At 35.5% G+C, this 27,111-nt stretch overlaps 1 protein-coding gene across 2 annotated transcripts in view; it reads left to right on the plus strand.

Moving 5' to 3' along the window:
* Positions 1-808: 808 nt before the first annotated feature.
* MYOM1 (myomesin 1) overlaps positions 809-27,111 on the plus strand; it is a 78,040-nt gene continuing 51,737 nt past the window's right edge. Inside the window, exons 1-6 of one of the 2 annotated variants that reach the window (XM_081323494.1) lie at positions 809-945; positions 2,662-3,085; positions 8,150-8,272; positions 10,398-10,611; positions 12,695-12,852; positions 23,120-23,212. In XM_081323494.1, coding sequence (XP_081179620.1) covers positions 2,700-3,085; positions 8,150-8,272; positions 10,398-10,611; positions 12,695-12,852; positions 23,120-23,212 — 974 coding nt within the window. In that variant the 5' untranslated portion in view covers positions 809-945; positions 2,662-2,699. The remainder of the gene's footprint in view (positions 946-2,661; positions 3,086-8,149; positions 8,273-10,397; positions 10,612-12,694; positions 12,853-23,119; positions 23,213-27,111) is intronic. The other variant, XM_081323495.1, reaches the window with a different exon arrangement.

Here is a 27,111-nt window from a genome sequence, read left to right on the forward strand (position 1 = left end):
CATTGTCATTATCATTTTGGCACTACTTCATAGTACCAAGCAACAATCTTTTTATTCTCCTTCTTGTGCTGACCAACATGTCCTCCAACCAACTAATAGTATAATGCCAAAACCAGAAGGCAGACAGCTTTTCATTGCTCTTCTCTGTGCCGGCTTACCTATATACAGTAAGGGATGGAGAAAGAAAAACGACGACACAAGATCAATGTTAGAGGAGTGCCAAAACTGTTCATCTATTTGGCTGGGAGGAATTGGGGAAATCAAAGCACTATGACATCTTGAGAGGGAAGGGGAGAATCTTAAAAAAGAAGCAGCATGAGGAGGGAATCCACACTGTCAACTTGAGGAAGTACTGCAAAAACAATGATCACAGCACATGTGATGCACACGTCAAATCGATTAACATCAATTAATTGGTTCTGCTCTCTTGAGACAACTAGGAAACCCGCAACTTTGTGAAAACAGTTTCCCAACATTGTATGTGAAAGGAGATGTAGATATTTGTCACCAACGGATTTAGCTAAAATCCAATTCTATTCTAGATGGATGTATTAATGCTATCACATTTCTAAATTAGATTTGTTTTAAAAAAGTAGCACAACCACATTTACGTTGATTCTAAGCTATCAGAAATGATTTAGTTATGATTGGGAGACAGAAATGTTGTAGCTTAAAGCTGCTGTCATCATATATTTGCAGAAAGATTGTGAGTGTTCTAGCTCCCTCTTTGCTATTGCTATTTTTAACAGCCTTCGCAGCCATAAAAGGTTGTGACTGTTGCTTTCACATTCCAATGACTGCTGGCATTATTTTTGTTCTGGACTTGGGAGTCCATCCTCAACACAAGTCCTGTCTTCTACTTTGCTGGACTGATCTTTAAGTTGGATTTCTCTCTTCCTCTTATTCATCCACATACAAGATTGAAATACTGTAATCTGGCTTCTGGTAAGTTTACAGTGTTCATAAATATTGCTCAAATGTATTTGCTATGTATGTTAAACTGTGGACAAAATGCCACTTTTTCTTTCATTTCTAATTCTTGCACAGATGATGGTTACATTTGCCCAATTATTATGAGTTCAGCAGTAGGCCGTGAAATTTCTGGTAACTGTGGTAACAGGCCAAAGGAGTCTTAAACTTAAATAATAGAAAATCTTAGTATTTTACCAATTTAGCTATCTTACAAATATTTTTCATATTAGATATAATGGCTGTAATAAAAAGATTAGCTGAGCAACAAGTATCCTCTACACTTTTGAATTTGTGTTATGAAAAATTTCAATTCTTTTTCAGATTACTAAAGTGCTAATATACACAGAGATTTCAGTATACTTTTAAAATAGATATTATTGTCATCCATTCAAATATAAGAAGTTTTATAATATCTTATTAGCACTGATATTTTCTATCATGTTTTGGTGAATATAACTATGTCAACCAGTAGTTGCTTCTTTATTGGGGAAAAAATCACACTCTTAAAAAAAAAATACCAAACTAAAAATAACAAAATAGATAATAAACTCATCTAATATGTAAAAGGCTGGTGAAAGTGATATCTCAACATTTTTTCCTAAAATATTAAAGAGAGAAGGCTAAAGAAACTTTCAAGAGTTTCACAAACCATGATTAATATAAGAAAAGGGCCCATATTGCCACACCAGAAAGGACAGCAGAGCATCTTCAAAAGGCCTTCTTCCAACTGGATAGGTGTATAATCAGAGAAGCAGCTCCTTGGATAGTTTCCATTGTTTGAAGAATTGGATTATCAGTATTTGTTGTTGGATTGTTTTTTTGCCATACATGGAAAATTAACTCAGTGTCCATTAAACTGTACTAAGATGTTTTGAAATCCTTTCTCACAAACCTGTTATATATGGTAAACCTAATGGCAATGCGTAGAGTGAATAGTATTTTTAAACAATGGTCCATAAGCAGGAAAGACTGAAATGAAGGTCAAGAGGCTTAAAAATATGTGAGATGGCATTTTATGTTGGAGTCAATACATGGCTCTTGAACAAAATCATAATTCTATAAATCTTCAGCTCCAGAGGCCAATGAATAAGAAGAGACTGTTAGCTTCCATTCATCTGGATTAATACTCATAAAAGAAAACCAACAGTTACAAAAATAATAAATAAATCACAGTTGGAATGGCAAATATTTTAAATGTAAACTTTCCCATCCTGCTTCGTTTTGCAATAGCTAATCACTGAAACACTTATCTTTTATGGGAGCTGCTTTTTTATGTTAAGCTTTGATTTAATAGGATTTTACATTAGATTAAATGGATATTTTGTTTTATTTTTAACCAATATCCATTACCAGTTTTTTCCCCACAGAAACCCATTCAGATTTCAGAATTTGCATGTTTGAAAAATAATGGCTGTTCATAAATATTAAATGAAAAGTATTTTTCATGTAACTGGAATTCTTAAGGCCTTATTTGTGCACATTATAAGATTTATTTACATCCCTGTGAATATTTTGTCCTAAACTCTGATATTGTATAATATTGTTAGTGTTTTTTATGTTGTATCTTGGTGGCAGAACTTTTTGGATAAATTCATGGAGAAATATTCATTTGATGGTTTTGCTAAAACATAAAACATATTGTATGAATTGAGAATAACGACTAACTAGTTATCTTTTTTCTTTTGACAGTTTATCCAAAGTGTGAAGTGAGTTAGGAGAAATCCAAAATGTCTTTACCATTCTATCAGAGGCATCATCAGCATTTCGACCAAGCTTATCGTCACAAAGAGCTAGAATCCACTCTAAGTCAATATCAGAAAGAAGAAAAGCGCAAGTCTGCGATATATACACATGGCTCTACTGCCTACAGTCGCAGAGGTGCCTCAGCTTACCGTCAGGAGTCAGCTTTTTCTGATCAAAAATCCACAGAAGCCAGCCAAGAATTATCAGAAGCTCATGCCCATAAATCTGCAGCTTACAGTAAACGATCTGCAGCTTACAGTCTAGGATCTGAGTTGATCAATAAGACAGCTGAAGCGTATCATTGTGGATCTGAATTGATCAATAAGAAAGCTGAAGCATATCGACTTGGATATAATACATACAGCCACGGGTAGAGTAAAATCCAATTTTATGTAGTATGGTAGCTTTCCATTCATTTTCACTTCCCCAGGATCAAATTTTGTGATCATAAATATTTTTGGGGACAATAAGCTTTCTCAGATTACCATTTTACAAAATGTTTTTTTTCTGTTTTTGTATACTTTAAATGTTAATTTGGTTTGTAAAACCATTTATGTTTGGTGTACATTACTATGGATAGTATATCATCTGACTCAAAAAGCAATCTGTTGACAGCACTTTAACCAGTTATGTAGTGTGTGAGTTTGAATGAGAAAGTGGAAAATCATTACTCTTCTTAGCCATTTTTCCCTCATTCAGAGCACTCAGCACAGCTGCTTTTCTGGCTATGGAAAGAAAGGTTATAAATCTTCCTCTGGGTGGAAAAGTAATTTAGTCAAATATTTGATTATAAATAAAATAGTCGGAGGGGAAATTTTCTGCTTAGTGGTTCTCCTGTATTCTAGCTCAGACTCATAATCTTACTGCTGCTTTTCTGAAGGAGAAAAATATTAGAGGAATGTTGCATATACTTTTTGTATTATGCTTAGTTTGGCTTTGAATTCATAAGATTTAACACTGATTTATTCTATAATGTTACAGACAGAAAAATTAAAGACAATTCCTCTATTGGTGTTGTCAAAGAAACACAAATAAAAAGAAGAAATTGAACTAACTAATGTTTGATGTCATGGTTCCGACAGATGAAACCCTTCAAAGAACTTCAAGGCAATGTTTTCCTTAAAGAATCTTTATTCGAGAAGCTTTGACATTTGAATTATATCAATGACTGTCAATGACTACAGTCGTTTTATCTAAAGATGAGGAAAGACAAATTGTTTTTTTACTGTTACTTGAGATCATACTTCATTCAGATAATTTAGTGCTAGCAGTTGAAATCCAATACAATAAAGAAATACAATGCAAGTGTTCAATCTCTCAGCAGATTTAAAAGAAAAGGATTTTTTCCTGAAGTGATTAACTTGTTTGTTATAGATGGATTTAGGCTTAGTTGAGCCCAGTATTGACCTGTATAATTGGATAATTGATACCATTAAACATATCATCACATTTATTATTTAAGTAGCTGGGTTATTTCAGCTTGAAAATAGTTTTAATGGTAGATGCACAAAAATTAACTGGATTATTTAATAGCAAGAATTTGTGGCTAGTTTAGTTTATACAATTATGTGGCAAGAAAGATAGGAAGATACCGGTAAATTCCTTACTTGCAGTCCAAATATTATTATTCATTCCTCATGTCTTTTATTTCTAAACTTTTTTGCCCTGTTGTAGAAATATTTCTTTTCTTCTGTAATATAAAAATTCATTTAAAAAGTGTTAGGTTTTGGTTGTTACAGTAATTTCTTGATCATATGGCCAAATACTACAATATTTCTGTGTTTTGGCCAGAGGGGAAACCCCCAGTTCAGCAGACTGAATATAACTTGAAGAAGTTCCTTTTGGCATGTCATGAACTAGTCATCAGCTGAGATGTAGAGAAAGAGGAGTGAGGGGAATTTAGACATTTGACTCCTAATTAGTTTGTCCTGCAGGCTTAGAAGCAGTTTACATTTTTCAGCTGCCTCATGGTAAATGTTTTAAATTGCTTGACTTGATAGTTTTTATAATGTGGTGAGTAGTCAATGAGTAAAGCAATGGGTTCTGACTTTTAGAGGCCTGTGGCCCCATTTGAAGGCTTATCTTGTAGGAGTAATTCATCTGTTAGTATTACAAGTCTGCTGCCATTTGCTTTCTGCTTTGTCCCAAAGTAACTGTCATGGAAAAGTGCCTGGTCCCAAAAGAAGATTTCTAAGAAGTTCAGTGCAAGACAGAGGTTGGCATTGTTGTTTCCCTTCCAAAACATTATTTTCTACAGTAACAGAATCTGCCAAATATATATTTAATAGAAAGAGAGCTCAGCATAAATAAGAAAATCACCTTCAGGATACACTAAGTAAAGAGGACTGTACTTAGACTTCAAAAGCCTTATTTGCCTTGTTAAAGTGCAATCAAACAATAACACATTAATACTTAACAAAATATTCAATGATAATATGTTCTATGTGCCTTTCCAGATCTCTGAACTTAACTTTTAGGAGTAACAGGAACAGTGGTGGGATTCAGATATGTGAACAACTGGTTCTCTGTGTGGATGCCGCTTCCAGAAGTCCATTCTGGGCCTGGGCAGCAAAAAATTAGCTACCGGTTCTGCCGAAGTGGTGTGAACCAGCTGAATCCCACCACTGAACAGGAAGCTCTCCATCCCACTTCTTTTTTTTTTTAAATGTTCATTTAAATATTTGGCTTGCCCAGCTATACTATACTATTCCTTTCCTTAGAATGTTTACAGTCCCATAGATTTCCCAATCCTAGAAAGATGCTGGTTAGTTGGAGGACAATTCTTTGCTTACTATTAAAATCAATGGGACTTCAGTCATGAATAACTTGTTTATTGATTTCCATGGAGCTGACTTTCTATTTCTTAGTAAGATTAACTGCAAGTTAGGAATCTAAATTAAAATATAACACACTAGATAAATGTAAAAATTCAAAAGAAAAAAAATCACAGCAGATCCATGATTTTTTATTTTTAATTATCTTATAAAGTAATGAAAAACATAAACATTTGTTATATTGTGATAAATTGAATAGTGCTTAAGGACCTACAAATTTGTGTTTTATTTTACTGACAAAGACTGACAGGACTGTTTATTAGAAAATTTCTGAAAATATTAATAATATTTATATCTGGATTATTAGGAATGAAAAAATAATTAAGTTTCTCAATTTTCAGAAACAGATTTCAAACTCTTACTCATCAGCTAAGGATATGCAACTAAGGTTCTGCAAAATAATATTTCCCCAGGGAAGTATCTTTCATTGCTCTCTGTATTTTTCCAGGCCAAACCTAGTTCTTTCAAGTAGATTCCTAATTTTCAGGGATTGACAGGAGTGGTAAAATTTTATCTTTGTATGGAAAAACAGATTTTTTTAAAACCAGGTTTAAAATATTTATATTGTCATGCTTCTCCTCTACAGAAAATGTTGGTTACACTGTATAATGATAAAGATGCAATAGTTACATTTAACTAGGCATCCTTGAAAAAAATAGGACTTCTTGGAAAATATATTTCAGTAATTTTCTCAGTTTGCCTGTGGAAACTGTCCTTTATAATTAGAATTATAAAAAGTATTACAGATTGTAATTACCCAACAGAAGCTTGTGTTGAGATAGATTGGAAACTGAAGTATAAATATGAACAATGACATGGTTTTCACTACAAGCAAATGCAAGCTTGCATCAGTAAAATGCTTTAAATTTTTGTCTTCAGAAAACATAGTGAAAATTAAAGAATATTATAAAGAACTTGGTTATATCAAATTTTTCAGTATACTGTGCATTTATGATTTATCTTTGTAGTGCAAAATAATTAATTCATTGAAAACATGGCTTTGCATTTTTAAGACACTATATTTGTTTTGAGTATTCCCACATCAGTATTGAAATTTAAACTGTAAATTATGTGTAGAATGCTGGGACTGAAGGCCTAGAAAGGGACTGAAGGCCTAGAAAGGGAAATGCTGCAATATACGCATTTTAATATAAAGTGTTGGAATAATGACTAAGTACTTTAATATGAATATAGTATAAATATTGTTTATTACAATGTGTACCAAATATCTGTCAAACCATTAATAAACTTTAAAAAAGTGAAGCAGGAGATCTATGCTTGGCCATCGTTTCTACCCTCTAAATTTTACTCTCTGCCCAAACTATGCCTTGTGGTACAGAAATGGCAGCCAGAATCCACTCATGCAAGTTACTCATGTTTTATATATATTTATATTTATTTTTCTTGTAAGTTTATTTTAAGTGTCTCTTAAGAAATAATTCAAGACACAACAATGCTCAGAGCTGGCTTTATGCTAAATTCAATAAAACACTGGCCTAGAACAGGGGTAGGGAACCTTGGCTCTTTTATGACTCGTGGACTTCAACTCCCAGAATTCCTGAGCCAACATGGCTCAGCTTGGAAACCTCTCCCTTTTCCCTCAGTGTGGCTGGCTAAGGGATTCTGGGAGTTGAAGTCCAGGAGTCATAAAAGAGCCAAGGTTGCCTACCCCTGGCCTAGAGTATCAAAAGTAGGAGGTACAATGCTGCCCCTCCATCTGAATCTTTATAAAAATAGAAATCTTTTAATTGGTAGGAGATGTCCTGAGGCCCATATACCCTGAAGCTGACACTGTTTACAATATCACTGTTTTTATTCCGAAACCCATCAAGAACAGTATAATCTCTGATAGTCTTCACTTCTGCTGATCAGAAAATGCTGAGAATAGGTTGCAAGGAATATCATTTAACAATTACCTTCATCCAAGTCTTCACACAAGTCCTGCACTGGAAGCAACACCTCCCTGCCCAACTCCATGCAAAACAGAAATAGAATAAACTGCTTGCAGACTTTTTCTGATTTACAATATGCCTTCCAAATCAGGCATTTATGTAGTTTGCTTCTCATTTATTAGCATCAACTTGAGGCAAGAATTCACATTTTATTACTACAAGAAATGTTTAAGCAGCAGCAGTAAAATTATGTGTGAGAGAAAGGCACAAGAAATAGGTGGCACATACGAATGTGGGTAAAAAATGAATAATATTGAATTTAGCAAGTAGAAAGGACAGTAATTAAGGCTGGAAATTCCGGAATTAACACAGTAGGTTGCATAAAATCTGAGCTACGAAAATCTAGACTTGTTAATAGCGGCAAAAAATACTGTAATCTGGTTATCTGGAATTTTAAAGCTCAGATGTTATACTATAAAAAACATAAGAACATAGAATTCCATGAGATATTTCTGAGCTCAGGATTATTTTAATGTTGTATAGCTACCTGGAAAAAGCAACCTGGGCATAGGAATGAAAAATATATTGCTGAGTTAAAGACTATTAATGCCTTCTGACATCCTACTTCCATCGTGTTCAACTTGCATTACAGTAGATAACATTAAGGCAGATGTCTTTAAAAGTCTAATAATATGACTTTTCTTTCAGAAGTCTGATAGAAGATCATACTCTAAAGCTGAGTCCTAAAGCAAAGAGAGCTAAGCAAAGTGTATTGTCAGAAGAAAAAGAAAACACAATTGTTGAGTATGTTGTTCCTGTGTTCACTGGAAGGTATGTTTCTTTAGTGCTGTTTTGTGAATGGGACAAAAAAAATGACTGAGATAAAGAGTGAAGAAAATGTTTACAGCTTTACGATGGCTTCATTGCTAAATATAACCATAACATTAAATTCCTAATGATCTTGATATTGCACATATAAGTGCACAGATGGTGAGGTTGATTAAAAATATAATCTCCCTGACATAAGCCATCAATACTGTAGTCCTATGTATGTTTCCTCTGAAGTAATTCTTGAGTCTTTATCCTTAAGAATCTGCTTATTCATATGTGGTATTTCAATTATGAATGAATAATTGAAAAGTAAGGGAATCAATCAATAACAGAGAGAAAACAGAAAGATAACGGCATTACAGACTAAATGCTATCTTTTAACTAACTCACTGTCCTGCATTTTCTGTGATATTTTTAATGGAAAAATTGAATCCTCTGTCAATATAAACAAATTAGAAGATATATTTGAGTTGTATTGAGTTTGAACTTGAATTTAAGAGAACCAAATTTACAGAGGAGGCTATATTTTTGACAGAAATTGCTACTGAAATTTTGAATTCTTTAATAAGCAATATGATCAAATTTGCATTGTTTTGTAATGACATTTTTAGGGGAAAAAGTTCTTAAAATTATGCAAATAGCTAAGAATTCTAATTTAGGTCAGAAAAGATCTGTCTTCTGTATATTCAATTTAGAATTATGTTAAATCAGTATATTCATTATAATACAAGAAAAGCTGTCTTTTGCTTTTTCATACATGCCACACATTTTTTATTATTATTATTATTATTATTATTATTATTATTATTATTATTATTATTATTATTATTATTATTATTATTATTATTATTATTATTATTATTATTAAAATTTATATGCCGCCCTTCTCCCTAAGGACTCAGTACATATTGTTAAAAATAGAGAAATAGCAATAGCATTTAGACTTATATACCGCTTCACAGTGCTTTACAGCCCTCTCTAAGTGGTTTACAGAGCCAGCATATTGCCCCCAACAATCTGGGTCCTCATTTTACCGACCTCGGGAGGATGGAAGGCTGAGTCAACCTTGAGCCGGTGAGAGCTGTTGAGAGTTACTAAATGGCATCATCTGAAAGTATAACTATTATTATGCTAATATTCCAAAGATATTGTTCAGTTATCTAATTTTATATGTAAACCTGCCATTCTGCTCTCTCTGGCTCAAGATTAAAACCTTTCAGGATTGCATTCAGGATCAGCCTAAACATTTGGCACTTAATCTCAACGGTATCTCTTCTAATTGCTCAGTGTTTGAATGAATGTTTAGAATGACATGGATAGCCATTTCATAACTTTGATATTCAGAGTGAATATATGTGTCAACTATATAGTGATAAATTATGTATGTGGATTTTACTGCAATACAGACACATTTCAATGAACTGGCTTTGTGTTAAAAATATTGATAATGAAAAGAATACAACATTGGATATACATATGAATGTGTGTGTGTGTGTGTGTGTGTGTGTGTGTGTGTGTGTGTGTGTGAAGATTTGCTTATACTCAATAACTGCAGCTGCTAACTGAAAAGCTAAATAAATAGCCCATTACTGTTGCCTTTTCCAATCCCAGGTGCTAGCTTTCTAAACAACTGCTTGCTGCATTCAAAGTTTAGTCTTCATTATGATTTATATTGTGGAAGTATACTACTTTGATATTGAAATATATGTATACCAGATGTAAAAGTCTAATAGCTATAATGTTTTTAAAAGAATCAAGCTAGTTTGATATACAGTAGACTTTCATAACATTGGTATTTTGTACAAGTATTGGTATCTTTTGATATTTACCTTTTTTTTCTTAAGCTGAAGAGACAATACGATGATAACTAATATTTTTCAAGAAAATCGTGTAAAACAGCTTCTCCTTGCCTCAGCATATTATGCAGAAAATTGGGCTAAAATTTGTGTCATCCACAAACTTCATTCCTAAGCTTACATCAACAGCACAAATTAGGAAAAATTGATGTGGAAAGTCCATTGCCTAGATGCATTCAGTGAATTATATTTAACTGATTTTGGTTAAGAATTACATAAAATGACTTATTTTCCAGTATGCAATGGATTTTTTTTTTAAATTATTGCAGAGAAAACTATATTACTGGAATTACAGATAAAGAAGAAGAAAGAATTAAGGAAAGTGCTGCTTATATTGCCAGAAGGAATCTTTTTGCTACTGGGGAAGGGATTACTGCAACCAAAAAGAAAATTTCCTCTTCTGTAGAAGAAGAAGAACATGAGAAAAAATCAAGAAAAGTAGCAATACGGGAGACAGCTGAAAAAGTGGCTTTTAAAAAAACGGTACTAAATTACTCATTCATTAATGTGATAATGAAGTGAGGCTTTGTTGTTTACTGTTGTTAAAAAAATATCAGAATATAGGACATGGTTACAAAGGTAAGCCATTATTAGTTATTGTACATCTCTTTGATTAAAAGTGTGTGTGTGTGGGGGGGGAATTACACATTATTTCTAAACCATTATAACTTAAAACATTTGGCAGGGTTCAGTATCTAAATATGAAATGTAGGATACATTTTTCAGGTACTGCTTCTGTTTCTCTACAGATTAAAAATGATAGAATTATACCTCTATAAGGGCTGGGCAGAGTAGGATCCTATCTGTTCTCTCCGAGAAAAACTCCAGCATCTTTCTTGGCACCTGTTGAAGGGCAAGAATGTAGAAGGATCAGTTTCCCATTCCCAGTACTCTCTTTGTTTAAATAGAAGGAATTCCCTCCTGTTGAAGCCAATAAATAAATCAATGCCAGCTCCAGAACTGCTGTAGACTGTTTTTTGGCTTGGAGTGTGAGTGAGCATACCAAAAGGATTTTGCAACCAGCAGAACAATTGTCCTAACTGGCTCGTGCTGTGGCCAATTTCTGACCCTTCTATATTTCACTTCATGTAAGGGATCCTGGAGGCTAATGTTGGGAGAAGCAAATACCAATATTTTCATAACTTCACATGACAATAGTCATATGCCTCTTTTACTTGGCGTCATTGCTTCCTTTAAGTCTTTAAACATATGCAAAAGGCAAAAGGCAGTAATAAGATTTCTGCTCTGAGAAAAGAAAGGAACATTTTGGCCTGTAACTTCAACTGCATGTTTCCCGTGCTGTCCTCACCCCCCTTTCTTAAGCCAACTTCAAAAATACCCATTCCAAATGCAGACAGTTGGCAGTGGAGCTAGGGTGTGTTCAGTCCAGATCATGGCCAATACAAGACCTGAATAGTCATTTCTTTGCTTCTTTCCCTTCCAACCCATGCAGAGAAGGCACCTCATTGGCTGATTTAGTGCCACTTCTTCCTTTCAGAGATTGTTCCCTTTTTACTAGCTGCTATTCCATGTGCCTTTTCTTATCTTTCCCAGACGTTTGTGCCTTCTCTTCTCACATTATTATGTCCTTTTACCCTAATCCAGACCTTTTCTCCCCCCCCCCTTTATGGTACTGTCCTAACTTTGTCGCCACAAGATGAATGCAGCAGGAAACAGGTTTCTTTTTCATTCCTACATCTTCCTGCAGATGCATGGAAGCTTTGTAATAAGGAAGAGTTGATAGCTTAGCTTCAAAAAGCAAAGCAGCAAGTACAGAAGCAGCTTTAATATTCTTTGAAAAATGAGGAAGGGAAGCTTTGCAGTACAGTACTGAAACCAGGAGTTGGGAAAGCAAAGGGAGCGTGCTTTGCCTAGACTGGGTAGAAAGGAAAGGGTGCCCACTGGAAAATGGATCATGAGCTTCCAGAGGTAAGAATGGTTCATGGTAAATTGTAAATATTGCATTTTAAAGATTATAATTATTTTTTTAAAAAAAGAGGAGATACCAATCAGGAGAGAACATAGCAACCCAATAGCGGCACAGTGTAATGATTAGCCGCTGGAGGGCAGGGAGCTGGCCAGGCAGCACAGCCATTGGCAAACAAGGCTGCATCTAGATTAGAACAAAATGCTGAAGACCATCAACTCTGAAGGTCCTAAAGCAACAGAAAACATCAATTTGAATCAAAGCTGGAACACTGGTATGGGAAACATTTATAATTCCCTGAGACTGGGAGTGGGATGGGGAAGTGGGAGGGAGAGGAGGAGGAGTATATAATCTGTTTCTGCACTGAGGAAATGATGGGCAGTCCATCCTGGGTCTGCTCAGAATCTAAAACTGGAGAAAGCAATAATCTTTTCATTTTTTCCTGTGATCGTCTTCTTTAAGAAAAAATTGTTTAAATAGCACTTTGAAAAATTACAATAATATTGTATCATATATATTTATGACATATTTGACAACTATATTTCATATAGTGAATCTACATCAAAGCTAAGATTTATTTATTAGGAAACTAGTGCAAGTCTAGAGGATGATCTTTAAGGTGACATGTTTGTCTTACAGTTAACAGAGACACAGGAATTCCACAGAAAGTTAAATGAAGATAGTCTGCTACATGCTCCTGAATTTGTTATCAAACCTCGTTCACACACTGTCTGGGAAAAACAGAATGCCAGGTTGAACTGCACTGTGAGAGGTTGGCCAGAACCTCGTGTTACATGGTATGCTTGTTTGTTTATCACCATTGTAAGTTAATGAAGTAATGCGTTTAGAATAGGTTAACATAAAAATGAAGTTTACTATAAATACTGTATTGAGAAGTAATCAAATTCACCTCTTAACATTATCTAGTGAATTTTTGCATGCTTAAAGTAATTCACACATTATTATATAAATTAAAAATGTTTCATGTTTTTACTTTAATTCAGTATATATATTCATTGTGGGTTATCTTACTCCTGCTATATCTTAGAGAGCTTATACCTACTACATTATATCTTATTCCTGCAGAGGACTTGAGAATAATGGTATCAGTAAAGTATGCTACAACACAACAATTAACTTTTGCCGCAACACAATAATTAATTCTAAATAAGAGTGTTCCAAACCACACTATGAATAATATTTGCATAATTTATCCATTTATGTTTCTATATTGAATATCGACTCATTTCAAGGGAGAAATCTATATCTATTTGTGTGCACATATTGGCAACCACATTGAAAAGAGTCAGAGCTTTTGAGTGAGAAAAAAAATTCAAGTGTTAGTGGTTTGAATGAGGAGGAAATTCATGTTTGATATAAATTTATCAGAATCAATATAAATACTGAACACTGTAGCATTTGATTTTGGCACTACTGAATTTTGTAACACAATTTGCCAATTAAAAAGCATTTATTTCGGAAAAAGGAGTGTTCCAAATACATTTATATTAAGAAAAGTTTGCAAATCAGACAGAATAAAGTGAAAGGCATTACATTTGTGTATTTTAGGATGCATACAAAAGGTTATATATTTAAAACATAAATGTAACAATGAAGAAATAAGAAAAAAATCCTTTCAAGGTCAGAAATACGAGAACATGATTACTTTGGCATAGTGATGTCTGATCCAAATAAATGTACGTAGTGGTCCCATTATTCTTCTGAGTTGTTTTTTACTTCATAGCATGCCTGGAATATAATGTGAGAATGTGAATGATTTAAAACTGCATCACTCCAATATTGTTATACAACTATATCCAAGAACTGAATTCACTTTAAATTAAATTAGCAATAAATATATCCATTTAGATATGTGTATGGAATGTGATGCAGTACTTTCCTTTAAACTGTGGTAACACTGAATATTTAAGTTTTGGTCCTATATAACTAGGAATTCAGTGTGATTTGCTATTGACTGAAACATGCAGAGAATTGCATTTTAAGTACTTAGCTATCAGTGGAAAGAATGAGCATCAGACAGGTGTTTGCTTTGGGATATGAAATGAAATCTGATAACTCGCTTAACATTTGTTAACTAGATCTCATTCACATGCTTGAAACAAACAGCACTTATTCAACATGGAAATGTGATAAAAGTTGTGAACTCAATGTTCTCAGCTGAATAAATGCTTATATTACATAGTGAATTATATTACATTCAATCATGTTCTTTTATTAGCTTTACTAGGAAAAATATGGAAAACCCATATTATTTGTGAGTTCAGCTGTATGTTTGAACTGCTAATAATAAGAGTAAATGTGTTGCAGTTTCAAATTAGCAAATGACTTTCCTCTTCTGGATGCTAAAAGTATGTGACTTTTATTTCATGTCATAAATAAAATTGTGTTCCTTAAAATAAGCTAAACATGAAGAAGAAACATGTTATAGGCAGTACATGTCAGATGCAGTAGCCTCTAAAGTGCCAGAAAAGTAAGCTGCTGGGTTTCCAAAATTGTTCATGATGTAAAATGACGCAAGAAGAAAGAAACTCCAAATTTAAGTCAGATATTGTGTTGTTGACTTTAATACATAAGTTCTTAATTGCAGTTTGCTTCTAGAACTGCTATTCTGCAGGCCATTGACAAAAAAGTGTCAATTATTACATCTTGGAAAATATTGATCCAAACATAATAAAGGTTTCTGCTAAAGCTGACATTAGTAGATTTGGTCTTTCAGATAATTTACATTTACATTCATATGCCTTAGACCTGGGCAATCATTAGAAATTATGGAAACTACACCCTAAAAATGTTTGAAGGGCAATAGAGGGCCTATTTCTCAGTATAAGGATGCTCTGAAGATCAGGGAAGAGCTACAGCAGGGTCCCCAACCTGTGGGCCGCAGCTCACTACTGGGCTGTGGCCTAGTGGTCAGCAGGCTGCAGAACAAGTTGGCCAGTGTGTGCATGTGTGTGCATGTGCTCCCACTCCCACTCATGCTAGCGCCGATGCTGCTATGCAAACAGGACACCACGCGGCAAAAATGGGGCAATGCTAGCAACTGCGCAGCAAAAACTTCCCTCCGCCCTGTGCGTTCCCACAGAGAGGGCCTCCTCAGAGTGCCACCGGTCAGAGAATGTCGGCTGGTGGCCCCCAGGGGGAGGGCCTTCTCTGTGGGCGCCCCGGCCTTATGGAATCAGCTGCCGGTTGAGCTCCGGATGGCACCTGACCTTAGCTCCTTCCGATGCGGTCTGAAGACCTACCTGTTTGAACAAGCCGGCCTGGCCTGATGGGGGATGGGCTGGGGTTTTTATTGGGGATTTTTAGATTTTTTACTGTTTTAGCTGGGCTCTTATTTAATTCTTTTTTAATTTTTGTATTCTGTACTTTTATATGTGCCCTGTTCACCGCCCTGAGTCCTTCAGGAGAAGGGCGGTATACAAATATAATAAATGAAATGAAATGAAATGAAAAACGGGGCGGTGCTAGTGAGTATCATGTGGGGCTAGCACCGCCCCATTTGCGTTGCACATGTTTGCAGCCCCGTTTGTGTGTGCACACGCACGTGCATGTAAAATGCTTCTCCCTCCGGTCCGCCAACCAAGAAAGGTTAGAAACCTTTGAGCTACAGTGCTTTGTGAAGGGATATTTTTTTATCATTCACCCCATTTTTTTTTAATTCCATTTATATCCCGCCCTTCTCCAAAGACTCAGGGAGGCTTACAAGCTTAGCAGTAGCCTTCATTCTATGTATATGCCTGCTTATTAGGGCTTTCACACACACACCAAGCGGCATTATTACAAAGTCAGCTTATTGCCCCCAACAATCTGGGTCCTCATTTTACCTACCTCGGAAGGATGGAAGGCTGAGTCAACCTTGAGCCTGGTGGGATGCGAACCTGCACTAATTGCAGGCAGCTGGCGTTACTTAAGGAGGCATTAGCCCACTGCTCCACCAAGGCTCTTTCAGTTCCTCACTCTTGAAATAGCTTTAATGAAATGGCGTAATTGTCATCAGGAAAAGAGATGGAAGAAAAAGATGAAATGATACTTCCTAATATTTTTCTGTTTCCGGGGATTATCCTGCAGTTGTTGATTTTCAAAATAAGAAAAGATGTGAATTTGTAATCACTGATTTCTCGACCATATTCTGCTTGACTAATATTGTGAGAATGTGGGAATCCAGCCTTATTTAAAGAGATAAACTGGACAGAAATGGGGGAAGAGTAGGGGAATATGTATACTACTCTCAATTTCTAGAATATCTCAAATTACTACAATGAGATTTCATTATATTGGTGATTTGAAACTTCTGCAATCTTAAAAGAATTAACTATATTTGTTGCTTTTTAGAAAACTAAGTTAATTTTGAGGTTCTGGGTGCATTTTTAGGTTTCTTGCATACATCAACTGTGATTATGCCCTTCTGTTTAAGCCCTGGTCTTTTTAAGATTCTGGGAGCCTCAGAGATTTGTTTGAGCACTCACCTTTTTCCACATTTTCCACATTTTCATCTTGTGCGTTTCTTTATTGAAATTATGGGCTCTAGTACCTAGATAGAAACCGGACATAACACTTGCATTGTTTTTTAACTGATTGATTTTAATTGTAAGTCATTTCTGATTTATCCCTAACCTGATCATTTAAGTCTCTCAATGGTGCCCCCATAGCCGCTGTAACTTTTCTTTTTCTGTATGGCAACATCAGCAAGTAGACATTCGAAAGGCTTTAATCCAGCATCACCATAAAGACCATTAATATTGCAGGATCCAGACTGGGTCAGTCACTGGGACCAGAGGTTTAGTCTTCCGAGCTGTTGGACTCATGCTGGAGCCCATCCTGAGGGAACGTCTCTCTCACCAGAATGTGTGCTTTGGGTTATTCTATGTGTGATATTTATATGGTATTTATATGGCAACAACTAACAAGCCACACAGAACCAGGCACAATATAAATACCACACAGAGAATAATTCAAAGCAGTAGCCCCCAATCTTTGGGGAACCAGGGACTGGTTCTGTGGAAAGAAGTTTTTCCTTGGGGGGAGCATGTTTTTACATGTTGCTTGCATCCCACGGATGGGACTTTGCTTGTTTGCGTGGCCCAGTTTCTGGCATGCCATCGCCTGGTGCCGGTTCACAGACTGGGGGGTGAGGACCCTTGGCCCAAAACACATACTCTGCTAGAGAGAGGTTCCCTGAGGATGGCTCCAGCACATGTCTAAGACTAAGCTTCTGGTCCTCATGACTGACCCAGACTGGATCCTGCAACATTATCCTGGGACATGTATATTTGCCTTCATAGTCAGTTCTCTGAAAGATCCTCAGTGCTTCCTCAGTAGTACATTGAATGTCATCTGACTTTGGTGCGTGTGTGTGTGTGTGTGTGTCATCATCTGGCACTTTATTGTCCATCATTTTATATTGTCCATCCAGTGATTTTCTTAGTAAAAATACAGTAGTTTATCCTTGCCTTTCTGCACGCAGTATGAATTAACGTTTTTGCCATTGTCACTAAAGTGATAATCTGCCTTCTCATGTTCCTTTATAGCTGATTCCCAATATAGGTGCCTGCTTGTTTTAACTGGGCAGCTGGGATGACTTTCATACTTTGGGTGACCCTGCTGGAATGTATAATCTTGGCATAGACTCCAGATGTTCTTTGCCCATCCCTCCCAGGAGCATCCTCCCATTTCATCATAAGGCAGCACAGCAGAGCTTGGGGAGATTTTAACTGATTAGGTTTGAATAAAAATATTGATCCTTCTGAATATTAATACTCTGGCTTTAAGAACAGCCTGAAGTAAAACATTCTCTAAGTTTCTTCTATATATTAAAGTTGTTAGACCTTGTCTACATAAATAAAGAATTCCAGATCATTTCATTTATGTATATATGCAGTCTATTCTGGGACATTCCCCTATCTGAGGACCTCTCCAACCCCCACCCCTACCCCTTTTGGAGAAGGAGATATATTCACATATTTAGAAATGGAAAAAAAACAAGACAAATAACTACATTATATTAATGCTACAATACAGTATCAGGGTAGCTTTTTAATTAGGGCTAAAATAGGTATTATATAATCATACTTGGCATAAAAGCATCTTGGAAATCTATGTAGGTAGCTGAATATTATACAAATCATTATTTTGCATTTGAAATATTTCACACACACACACACACACACACACACACACACACACACACACATATTCCTTGATAAGATTAAAAATGCGAATCCCAGGCATATTAAAATTAACAAACTAAGCAAACACTGGGATGGAATAAGAAAAACTAAAATAGTTTTTATTGCTAAAAGATCAAGCTTTCGTTGGCTAACTGGCAACGTTGTCAGGATGGAAACGCTGGGGTGGGGAGATCGCGTTTATACTGTTGGTGTCTGCACTCCACTCATGAAGCGCATCACCGGTCTGTTGAGGCCAGCCGTATTCTTTTGAGTTGTCGCGCATCCATTTTGGGGGGATGTAGTTGTCTCTGGGTGTCTGTTGTCAAAAGTGGATTGCTGACAGTTCCATGTGTTATAGCCATAGCTCTAGTCATTGCCCGTGTTCTTATACCAGAGGTTCTAAATAGTTGTTTCTCTTCTTCTCTGTGTTCTACAATGCAGGGTGGTTGTGTGTTTGTGCAATCTTGATTTTGATACAATGAGGCGCTCTGTAAATGCTTGCGCTGTTTGCCTCCATATTGCGCACATCGTTCCTGTTCCCAATTCCTTAGTGCCTGGTATGCAGGGGGGAGGTCTATGTGCCGGTTGATAGAGGAGTGGTTTGAAAACCAAACTTCCTTAAACAAGCGGCCGCCTTTAGTGTTGTCACTGGCAATTGCCTCGGTCCCTGTTAGATTAAAGACGTGGTTGTGTGTAGCCATGTGTGCCCACACCTGTGAATGTTGTTCTTGTCTTCTAATAGCGAGCTTGTGTTCATGCACTCTAGTCCTCAGTCATTTTGCCGTCTCCCCAATGTAATTGCAATTGCAATTCTGGCATGACATCTTGTACACGACTGAGGATTTTTCTTCATTGGGGAGTGGATCTTTAGGGTGCATGACACAAGCTCCTCTATCAACCGGCACATAGACCTCCCCCCTGCATACTAGGCACTAAGGAATTGGGAACAGGAACGACGTGCGCAATATGGAGGCAAACAGAGCAAGCATTTACAGAGCGCCTCATTGTATCAAAATCAAGATTGCACAAACACACAACCACCCTGCATTGTAGAACACAGGGAAGAAGAGAAACAACCAGTGCTTTTTTTGTAAAAGAAAAAGGTGCCGGAACTCACACATGTCATACAACCTGCCTTGCCTATGCTACAAGGTTCCATCCAAAAAAGGTGCCGGAACTCCGTTCTGAGCATTCTATGAGGAAAAAAAGCCCTGGAAACAACTATTTAGAACCTCTGGTATAAGAACACGAGAAATGACTAGAGCTATGGCTATAACACATGGAACTGACAGCAATCCACTTTTGACAACAGACACCCAGAGACAACTACATCCCCCCAAAATGGATGTGCGACAACTCAAAGGAATACCGCTGGCCTCAACAAACAGACCAGTGATGCGCTCCATGAGCAGAGTGCAGACACCAACAGTATAAACGCGATCTCCCCACCCCAGCGTTTCCATCCTGATAACGTTGGCAGTTAGCCAATGAAAGCTTGATCTTTTAGCAATAAAAACTGTTTTAGTTTTTCTTATTCCATCCCAGTGTCCACTTAGTTTGTTTATATATATATATATATGTGTGTGTGTGTGTGTGTGTGTGTGTGTGTTTGTGTGTGTGTTTGTGTGTGTGTGTGTGTAGAGATAGAAAGAAAGAGAGGGAGGAAAGAATTGTAAGGGTAATTTTAAAGTCTCTATTTGTTGAGGGTATTATCTGACCTCACAGTTCCTGAATCTAGTGCAGCCAGTTACTCTGTTCTCTTTTAACCACATACATTTGTTTATATTATTATGGCATTATAATTAAAAATGTAATTAAGAATAGAATAAGAACACCTAATTATGAACATCAGTGGTATTTGCAATTCTGATATTTGTATGTACCAGGTAAATTCCTTTAATGTAAAAACGTCACAGATCCATTCAGTTTAGTATTTTGCTATTCAGAGTATTCAGAATAGATATTTATATTTAATAACATCATATCTTTATTCCAAAGATATGACTTTAGTTCAAAGTAATCTTCAGCTTAACTTTTTACCACATAATACAAGCAATAACATAGATTCACAACAAAGTATTATTATACTGCAAAATAGCATGCAATTGAAAAGTGAGGAAACAAGGTTTTGTTGCTGCAAACTGTATAGTAGTTTTTTAAAAATCTATTATTAAGGGTAGGCTCATTCTTGATTCATTTTTTTTCCTGTACATGTGTACTAATTGTTAACATGCTAAGCTAAATAATCCTTAAGAATCCACTGCTTTAGTTCAGCTGTTGTGGTGAAAGTTGGTTCCATTTATATTTAATATAACTAGTGTGATCTGATCTACATTTTCAACGACACAAGCTGTTGAAAGGCCACACCTTTGAATGTGAAGAGGGGTAGAAGAATTTTTTTTTTGTGGCTTTCATTAGAAGAGCTAAATATAATAATTTGGGGTCTGATCCAACTAGATGTTACTTAGCTGTTTATCAAAAGGAACCATGCTGATAATAGAACAGTACTGCAGATTACATTTTTTGTCATAAACTAAAATCATGGATTAGAATATAATCACATAACAATTCAAGTAAATTGTAAGTTAAAGTTTAAGAATTTGGGGCATAAAAATAATATAATAAGGTATACAATCTATATAAGGCAATTATATGTTTAGAATAATAAAATAGTAAAATTATTGATCTAAAATATATTGGTCCATTTTAATACTAAACTCCATGGAAAAATTGTAATTAATACTATTATTATATCTAGAGAAAGTGTAGTGATGTAATGTATAAAGAAGAATAATACATAAAGAGGGATTATGATTTCAGAATTATAAGTAAGAGTCCATTCCAGCCTTGATCCCTCCCAGTACCGAGCCTCAGTTCTTCCAAGGTAAGGGATTGCCTCCCCTTCAACTCTCTCTAACTGCCTATTCCTTCTCATCTTTTCTGGCCACTTTGCACCCTCCCTTGGCCTGAGAATCATGTGATTCTGGGGCTGCTTGCCATGCTGAAGCTCAGGGGCTTCTGGTGCAATATGGCTCTGGGGCTCCAAAAAGGCCCAGAGTTGCAACACAGCGGAAAGCTACAGCAAGATCTGAAAGCCTCTGCTGCCGTAACCTGGTCCAGCAACACAGTGCAAACTCCAGCCTGCCCAGCAGTGTGACATAAAGCTATAGTTGCTCCAGGAAGCACTAGCTGCCCCAGCAGTATGGCCAAAGCCCCAATCCCCCTACTCAGCCTCAGTGGCCCCAGCTCAGTACCCACCACAGTAGCCTTCTCCACTCTACATCTTGAGACCCCTGCTGTCCTCGGATTCATCTGACCTTTGCCACCTTCTTGCTCCCAGTGCTGATGAGGTGTGTCTGCCCTGGCCATTCATTAAGCAGCTCCTGGCTACCAGCAGCTCCTTTGGTCTCCCAAAGAAACTACTGGGCATGACCTTGGCAAAAAAAGTGTCATGCAGCCCACAGCTGCCTTACCAAGGGCCAGGATGGGCAAGCTTGATCAGCAGCAGAAAGAAAAGATCAGCTATGGCAGCAGGGGCCATGGAGTGCAAGGGACCAAAAGGGCATAGATGTGGGTGGAGATAGGCAGGTGGAGGAGTTGAAGCACCCCAGTGTAGATGAGCTACCAAACATCCAAATTTTGATCACATGACTGCAAGAAGATGGCAGTGGCCATAACCTCAGGGACCACTCGTAAGTAACTTCAAATGGTCCCTGAACAAATAGTCATAACTCGAAGACTACCCGTAAAAAGCATAGCCATAAGGCATCCCCCAAAATACAGAAACACAAACCAGGATCTGATTTTTTGAAAGAGTTTCACAAAAGAGAATACGATAAGGTACATAATTGAATGCTACCTAATTAAGACTTTAAAGTTCAATAGTACTACCGACAAATGCTTCATATTCCATGCTTAAAGAAATATTTGCTGCCATCTTCTGGATATTTTTTCCTTCAAATGCTTTGAAAGCTAAAGAAAAATACAGTACTCTTATTGAAGTTTGCCATGCCTATTTTATTATTACTCTGTATTCCTTTTCATAAATATATAGAAATGAATATGCATATATATACTGTATATCAAAATGCCCCTACAAATAACATTATGTGATTCCTATTTTCACATGATGTTATCCCCAGCCATTGCTTTATTCAATTTACTCATTAAACAAACAAGAAAAAATGTACTCTCAAGACATTATGGATTGATGGCTTAGATCACAGGTCTGCAACCCGCGGCTCCGGAGCCGCATGAGGCTCTTTCAGCCGTCTCCTGCGGCTCCCAGTCCTCTGCCATGTGCAGTCCAAAAAAAAAAAGTGGGACTAAAAAAGTTCAACCAATCAATTCAAATGTGCAGGGTAGGTGCATATCTCGCCTTGCTCCACTCTTCAGTCAAACCCTGTTCTGCACATGTACGCATGTACGCGCATGCGCACACATTTTTTGCGGCTCCCAGTTTTTCCTTTTGTGAAGGAACCGGTTCCGAGTGGCTCTTTCACTGTTTCAGGTTCCTGACCCCTGGCTTAGATTAATAGAACATTAAATCAGAGTAAATCTATGTCCAATTTATTTTAAGTAGGCTAAGTACACCGACATTTCAGTTTAACCTATTACTTTTATTCTCCAACAAAAGTACATTTTTAAGTAGAAGTGAAATCACCTGTGTAAATGTGTTGCACATGTCATTTTTTTCTACACTGCAGTATTCCAGTTAGATACTGAAACACTATCAATCTGTATATTTGTGAACATGTAGTTGAATTTAGTCTCATTCTTTAGTTTTTGCTAAATCTATTTTTTAATGAAATTTATATTTTTTTATTTCTTCTTCATGCCTGATGTGTTTATCATAAATACATTTTTTATTTCATAGGTATAAAAACAATGTTCCCATCAATATCCATACTCATCCTGGAAAATATGTAATCGAAAGTCGGTATGGGATGCACTCTTTGGAAATTAACAAGTAAGGGAATAGTATATAGTTTTTGTAATCTTTCTCCTTTTTCTTTAGAATTACAGTATATGATAATTTCCAATAGTATATGAGTATGCCTTTTGAAGATTGTGCTATTAATATCATAGTGGGTGAATCTGTTGAAATATAAACTATACTAATTTTTATTTTATTGGGGACTGAATGATTTTATGAAAAGTTATATATATTCTGAAATTCCTTGTGAAGGTATAAGACTTCCTGGAGTTGGAGTTGATGCTTTGTATGTCCTTGTTGATAAATTTTAAGATTACTTATCTAGCATAATAAATATGTTAACATTTATATTTGACATATACTTATATAACTTACTGAATTCTAAACATATACGGAGGTAATTTCTAAAGATTTAAATTAATGTTTTAATGCCAGATAATGCTCTTAATCTTTAAGGGAATTTGGCCATTAAAGAGAAACATAATATGTCTGTGATATTGAGCTTTTTTATTCATAATTAAAATAAAAATCTCTTTTTCCAAATCTTGTCCTTACAAGGAACTTTAAATCTCTCAATATAATCTGGGTCTTCCACATCACCAAAATATTTTTTATATCTTTTCCTCATAAGATCATCTGTCCTAAATGGCTCCAAGTTGATTTAAGTAGCATTTTGTAATTTCTTATTGAAACAAGTACAAAAACTCATGGTTAACAAGCAAGAGGTCCTGTTGATATTGGAGCCTTCACAAATTTTAATTTCCCATGACTGTAGGGCACACAAGGAAATCTGCTGGCCCTGCCCAAGCTTCATATTCTGGGATGCTGTTGCTAGAAGAACAAAACGTGTTTATGTTTATGGGATGTGTAACCCTGGAAAATATGGGAGGAAGAACTGGATGATTGAAAGCTATCTTGGCCTACTGGGACAATAACAATTTATGAAAGCTACCAATATATCTGTGCTTTGAATCCCCTAAAAGAGATTTTGTGATTATTCTATTATATTGCATGTAATTGATTTTTTTTAAAAAAACATGTTAGTATAAGTATAATGGTAAGAGAAGCTTGACAACTGGACATGTTATAGCAAACTATGGCAGACAGCCTTAAAACCAATTTAATCTACCTTTATTTAGACATTAGTCTAGATTAAATTATTGTAAAAAAGAATTTTTAATACCTCAATCTTATTTGCTGATTTGACCTTATTTAGAATAAAAGGTACTAATTAAATTACAAATTATTTATATAATCTTCTTACTGACTAAATTAAGTATGCCAACAGAGCAGAAAGTTTATAAAATTAACTTTCAAATCTAATGGTTTGTGGAAAATACAAAATGTATCCAAACAGGTTTTGTTTTTTTTAGTTATGTTCCTAACAGCATTTTACTGCCTTATACCAGTATGTGTTTTGGTAGCAGGAGTAATGAATTATATAATATACAGTATTATATAATTATTATACATTATACGATATTCTTAAATAGATTTTAGAGTAGGAAATATCTCTTGATATTAATATAAAATACTTTGATTTTACATTTTTGCATGTGTCCAGTTCTCAGATACTGATATAAACTTATATTATTGTAAAAATAAGTAGTGAAAGCATTTTTTGAAATATTGAGTCGTTTTTTCGGGGTGGGATTTTCGGAGATTTCTCTTTCCCAGTGCTCCAAAAACATTAAGACTATATGATGGAATATCAATTATTTTAATATAGAAAAGATTTAAAACTGAAATGTCTGTTTAGGTAATAGAATAAATGAAAATACGTGCATCATTGATGGAGTGGACAACACAGTGTAGAAGGATAATTTATATAGCCCTTGAATGTACATCTATTTCCTAAAAGGGGATACATGATATCTCCTTTTAGGAAATAAATGTATACATATATGGCAGTTTACTGTGCAAGTAACCCTTTTTATAATTTTGGGCAGTATGAATTAAGGGAAAAAGGAGACCAGGTTAATATAATGCCTTTTTTTCCTTACTCCCCTTCCTTTTATTCTACATGTATACTAAGAATAATTAGCTATTTCCTGGTTTTCAGCAAACAGTTAATATATTAGGCTTGCCAACAGAACTGGCTCTTGAAATTTTGGTATCCTAGGCAAAATCATATTCTGGTGGCCCCTAAGATTTGACTTATCTTCTGATTTTGTTTTTACACTGAACTTTTGAGTTTAACATTTATGATATTCTGTCCTGGACAATATCTTTTCTCAAGCATTTTCACTCTATTTACACTGCAAAATTATATTTAATTCACAAGCAGATATGCTGGTGTGCAGTTACTGTTTATAGTTTTTTATTGTATTTTTTGGAAATCTTTTAAATTTTGTCACCCCTTGAAATTTAATGTCCCTAGGCTTGTGTCTAACCAGGCTTTAGCCTAGATCTGGCCCTGCTTGTCAATGCAGATATTCCTCTCCCAGAGAACAGAGGATGATAGGATTTAGCATGGGAACCAACTAAAATGTCTTCATTCTCTGTGGTGTGATGTTAATTTTAAGGGAAAAAGCTATTGTCTATCAATAGAAAAAATGAGAACGGGGAAGCATTTCTTGAAGGATGTGAAGTGTCAGAATTAAAGGTTGAAAAATGGCTATCAGTGGAAGAAGCTAGAGAGAAAAAGATAGTGTCATTGTAGTGGAAATTTATCTAGATTCTAGATATGTATTTGCTGCTTGTCCATCCAGCAAGCAGTATCTGTGTAATTTATGTCCATATCCCAAAGCTTGAAAGATTTGCCACCAAATGCCAGGTAGTGAATAAGAGAAACATGTAATCCAGGATCTGAGTGTCTTATCAATGTAACATTGCAAGATCAATGCAGGTAATATAGGATGATAAATCTATTTGAATTTGTCCTGTTCAGTAACTGGTCTGACTTTGATTATATGAAGGTGGACTGGTGATCCCTGTCAGTTGCTTCATTTAGCCTTCACCAGGTTCTGAGTTAATGTTTCTAAATCTTGTGTTTTCAGAAAAATACAGTGGTACACTTGCTGTCCTGTACTCAACAGTCTATTCATGTTGTCAAGGTGCTCTTAAACGTGATGTTAGAGTATACCAGTCTTGTTCTTCTGGAAATGTTGATAATTACACTGAAATCTTGCAAAAGTAATCATGGCCTTCATGATTACCCTGTCTAAGATATTTTATAATCATAGCCATTTAACTAGCAATGGGCCATGGAGTTAAACTCAAAACTCGTTATCAAAGTATTTACTGGATATATCACAATGTAGATTTTCAACAGGATACAACTTTATGAATGAATCTTAGTTTTTGATTGATATGTTCCATTGGCTCTTGTACAATGTTATTACAGTATAAAGAATGTGATCAAAGATCATTAAAAAGTAATGTTTCCTTGCTGAAATGTTGTTTTAACTGAAACTATTATTTATAGATTAACTGTTTGCCAGATAATTATGTTAGCATATGACACCTAGATCTCCCTTTTATATCTAAATTTTCAACTAAATATCCACAAATAATGCTAGAATATATTCAAGCAATAAAATAACATAATACTTTGAAACCACATCACCATTACCTGTCAGCAATTTCTATAAGAACATTAGCAAATGAGTCTGTTAAATTACATTTATTTTTGCTGTTATCTTCATGATGGATTCTAATCCTACTCTGAAAGCCATTAGAAAATAATAATTTTATTTTCTAACTATTCTATTAACTAGAATATAATTTTAAACACTTAATAAATACTAACAGCAAGGCTAAAGATGACTTTCAGACAAAACATGCCTCTGTTTACATTCTTAAAAGAAATAGTTCTTTAGTCCTGGGCTTTATCTGATTCATATTTTTTCATTCAAACACTATTCCATTAATGTAATTCTGTATACAACTGGAATTCATTGCCCATGACTTTTTTCTTTTGGTAGAAAAAA

Source organism: Vipera berus (assembly GCF_964194415.1).
Source record: "Vipera berus genome assembly, chromosome: 3".
Lineage (NCBI taxonomy): Eukaryota > Metazoa > Chordata > Lepidosauria > Squamata > Viperidae > Vipera > Vipera berus.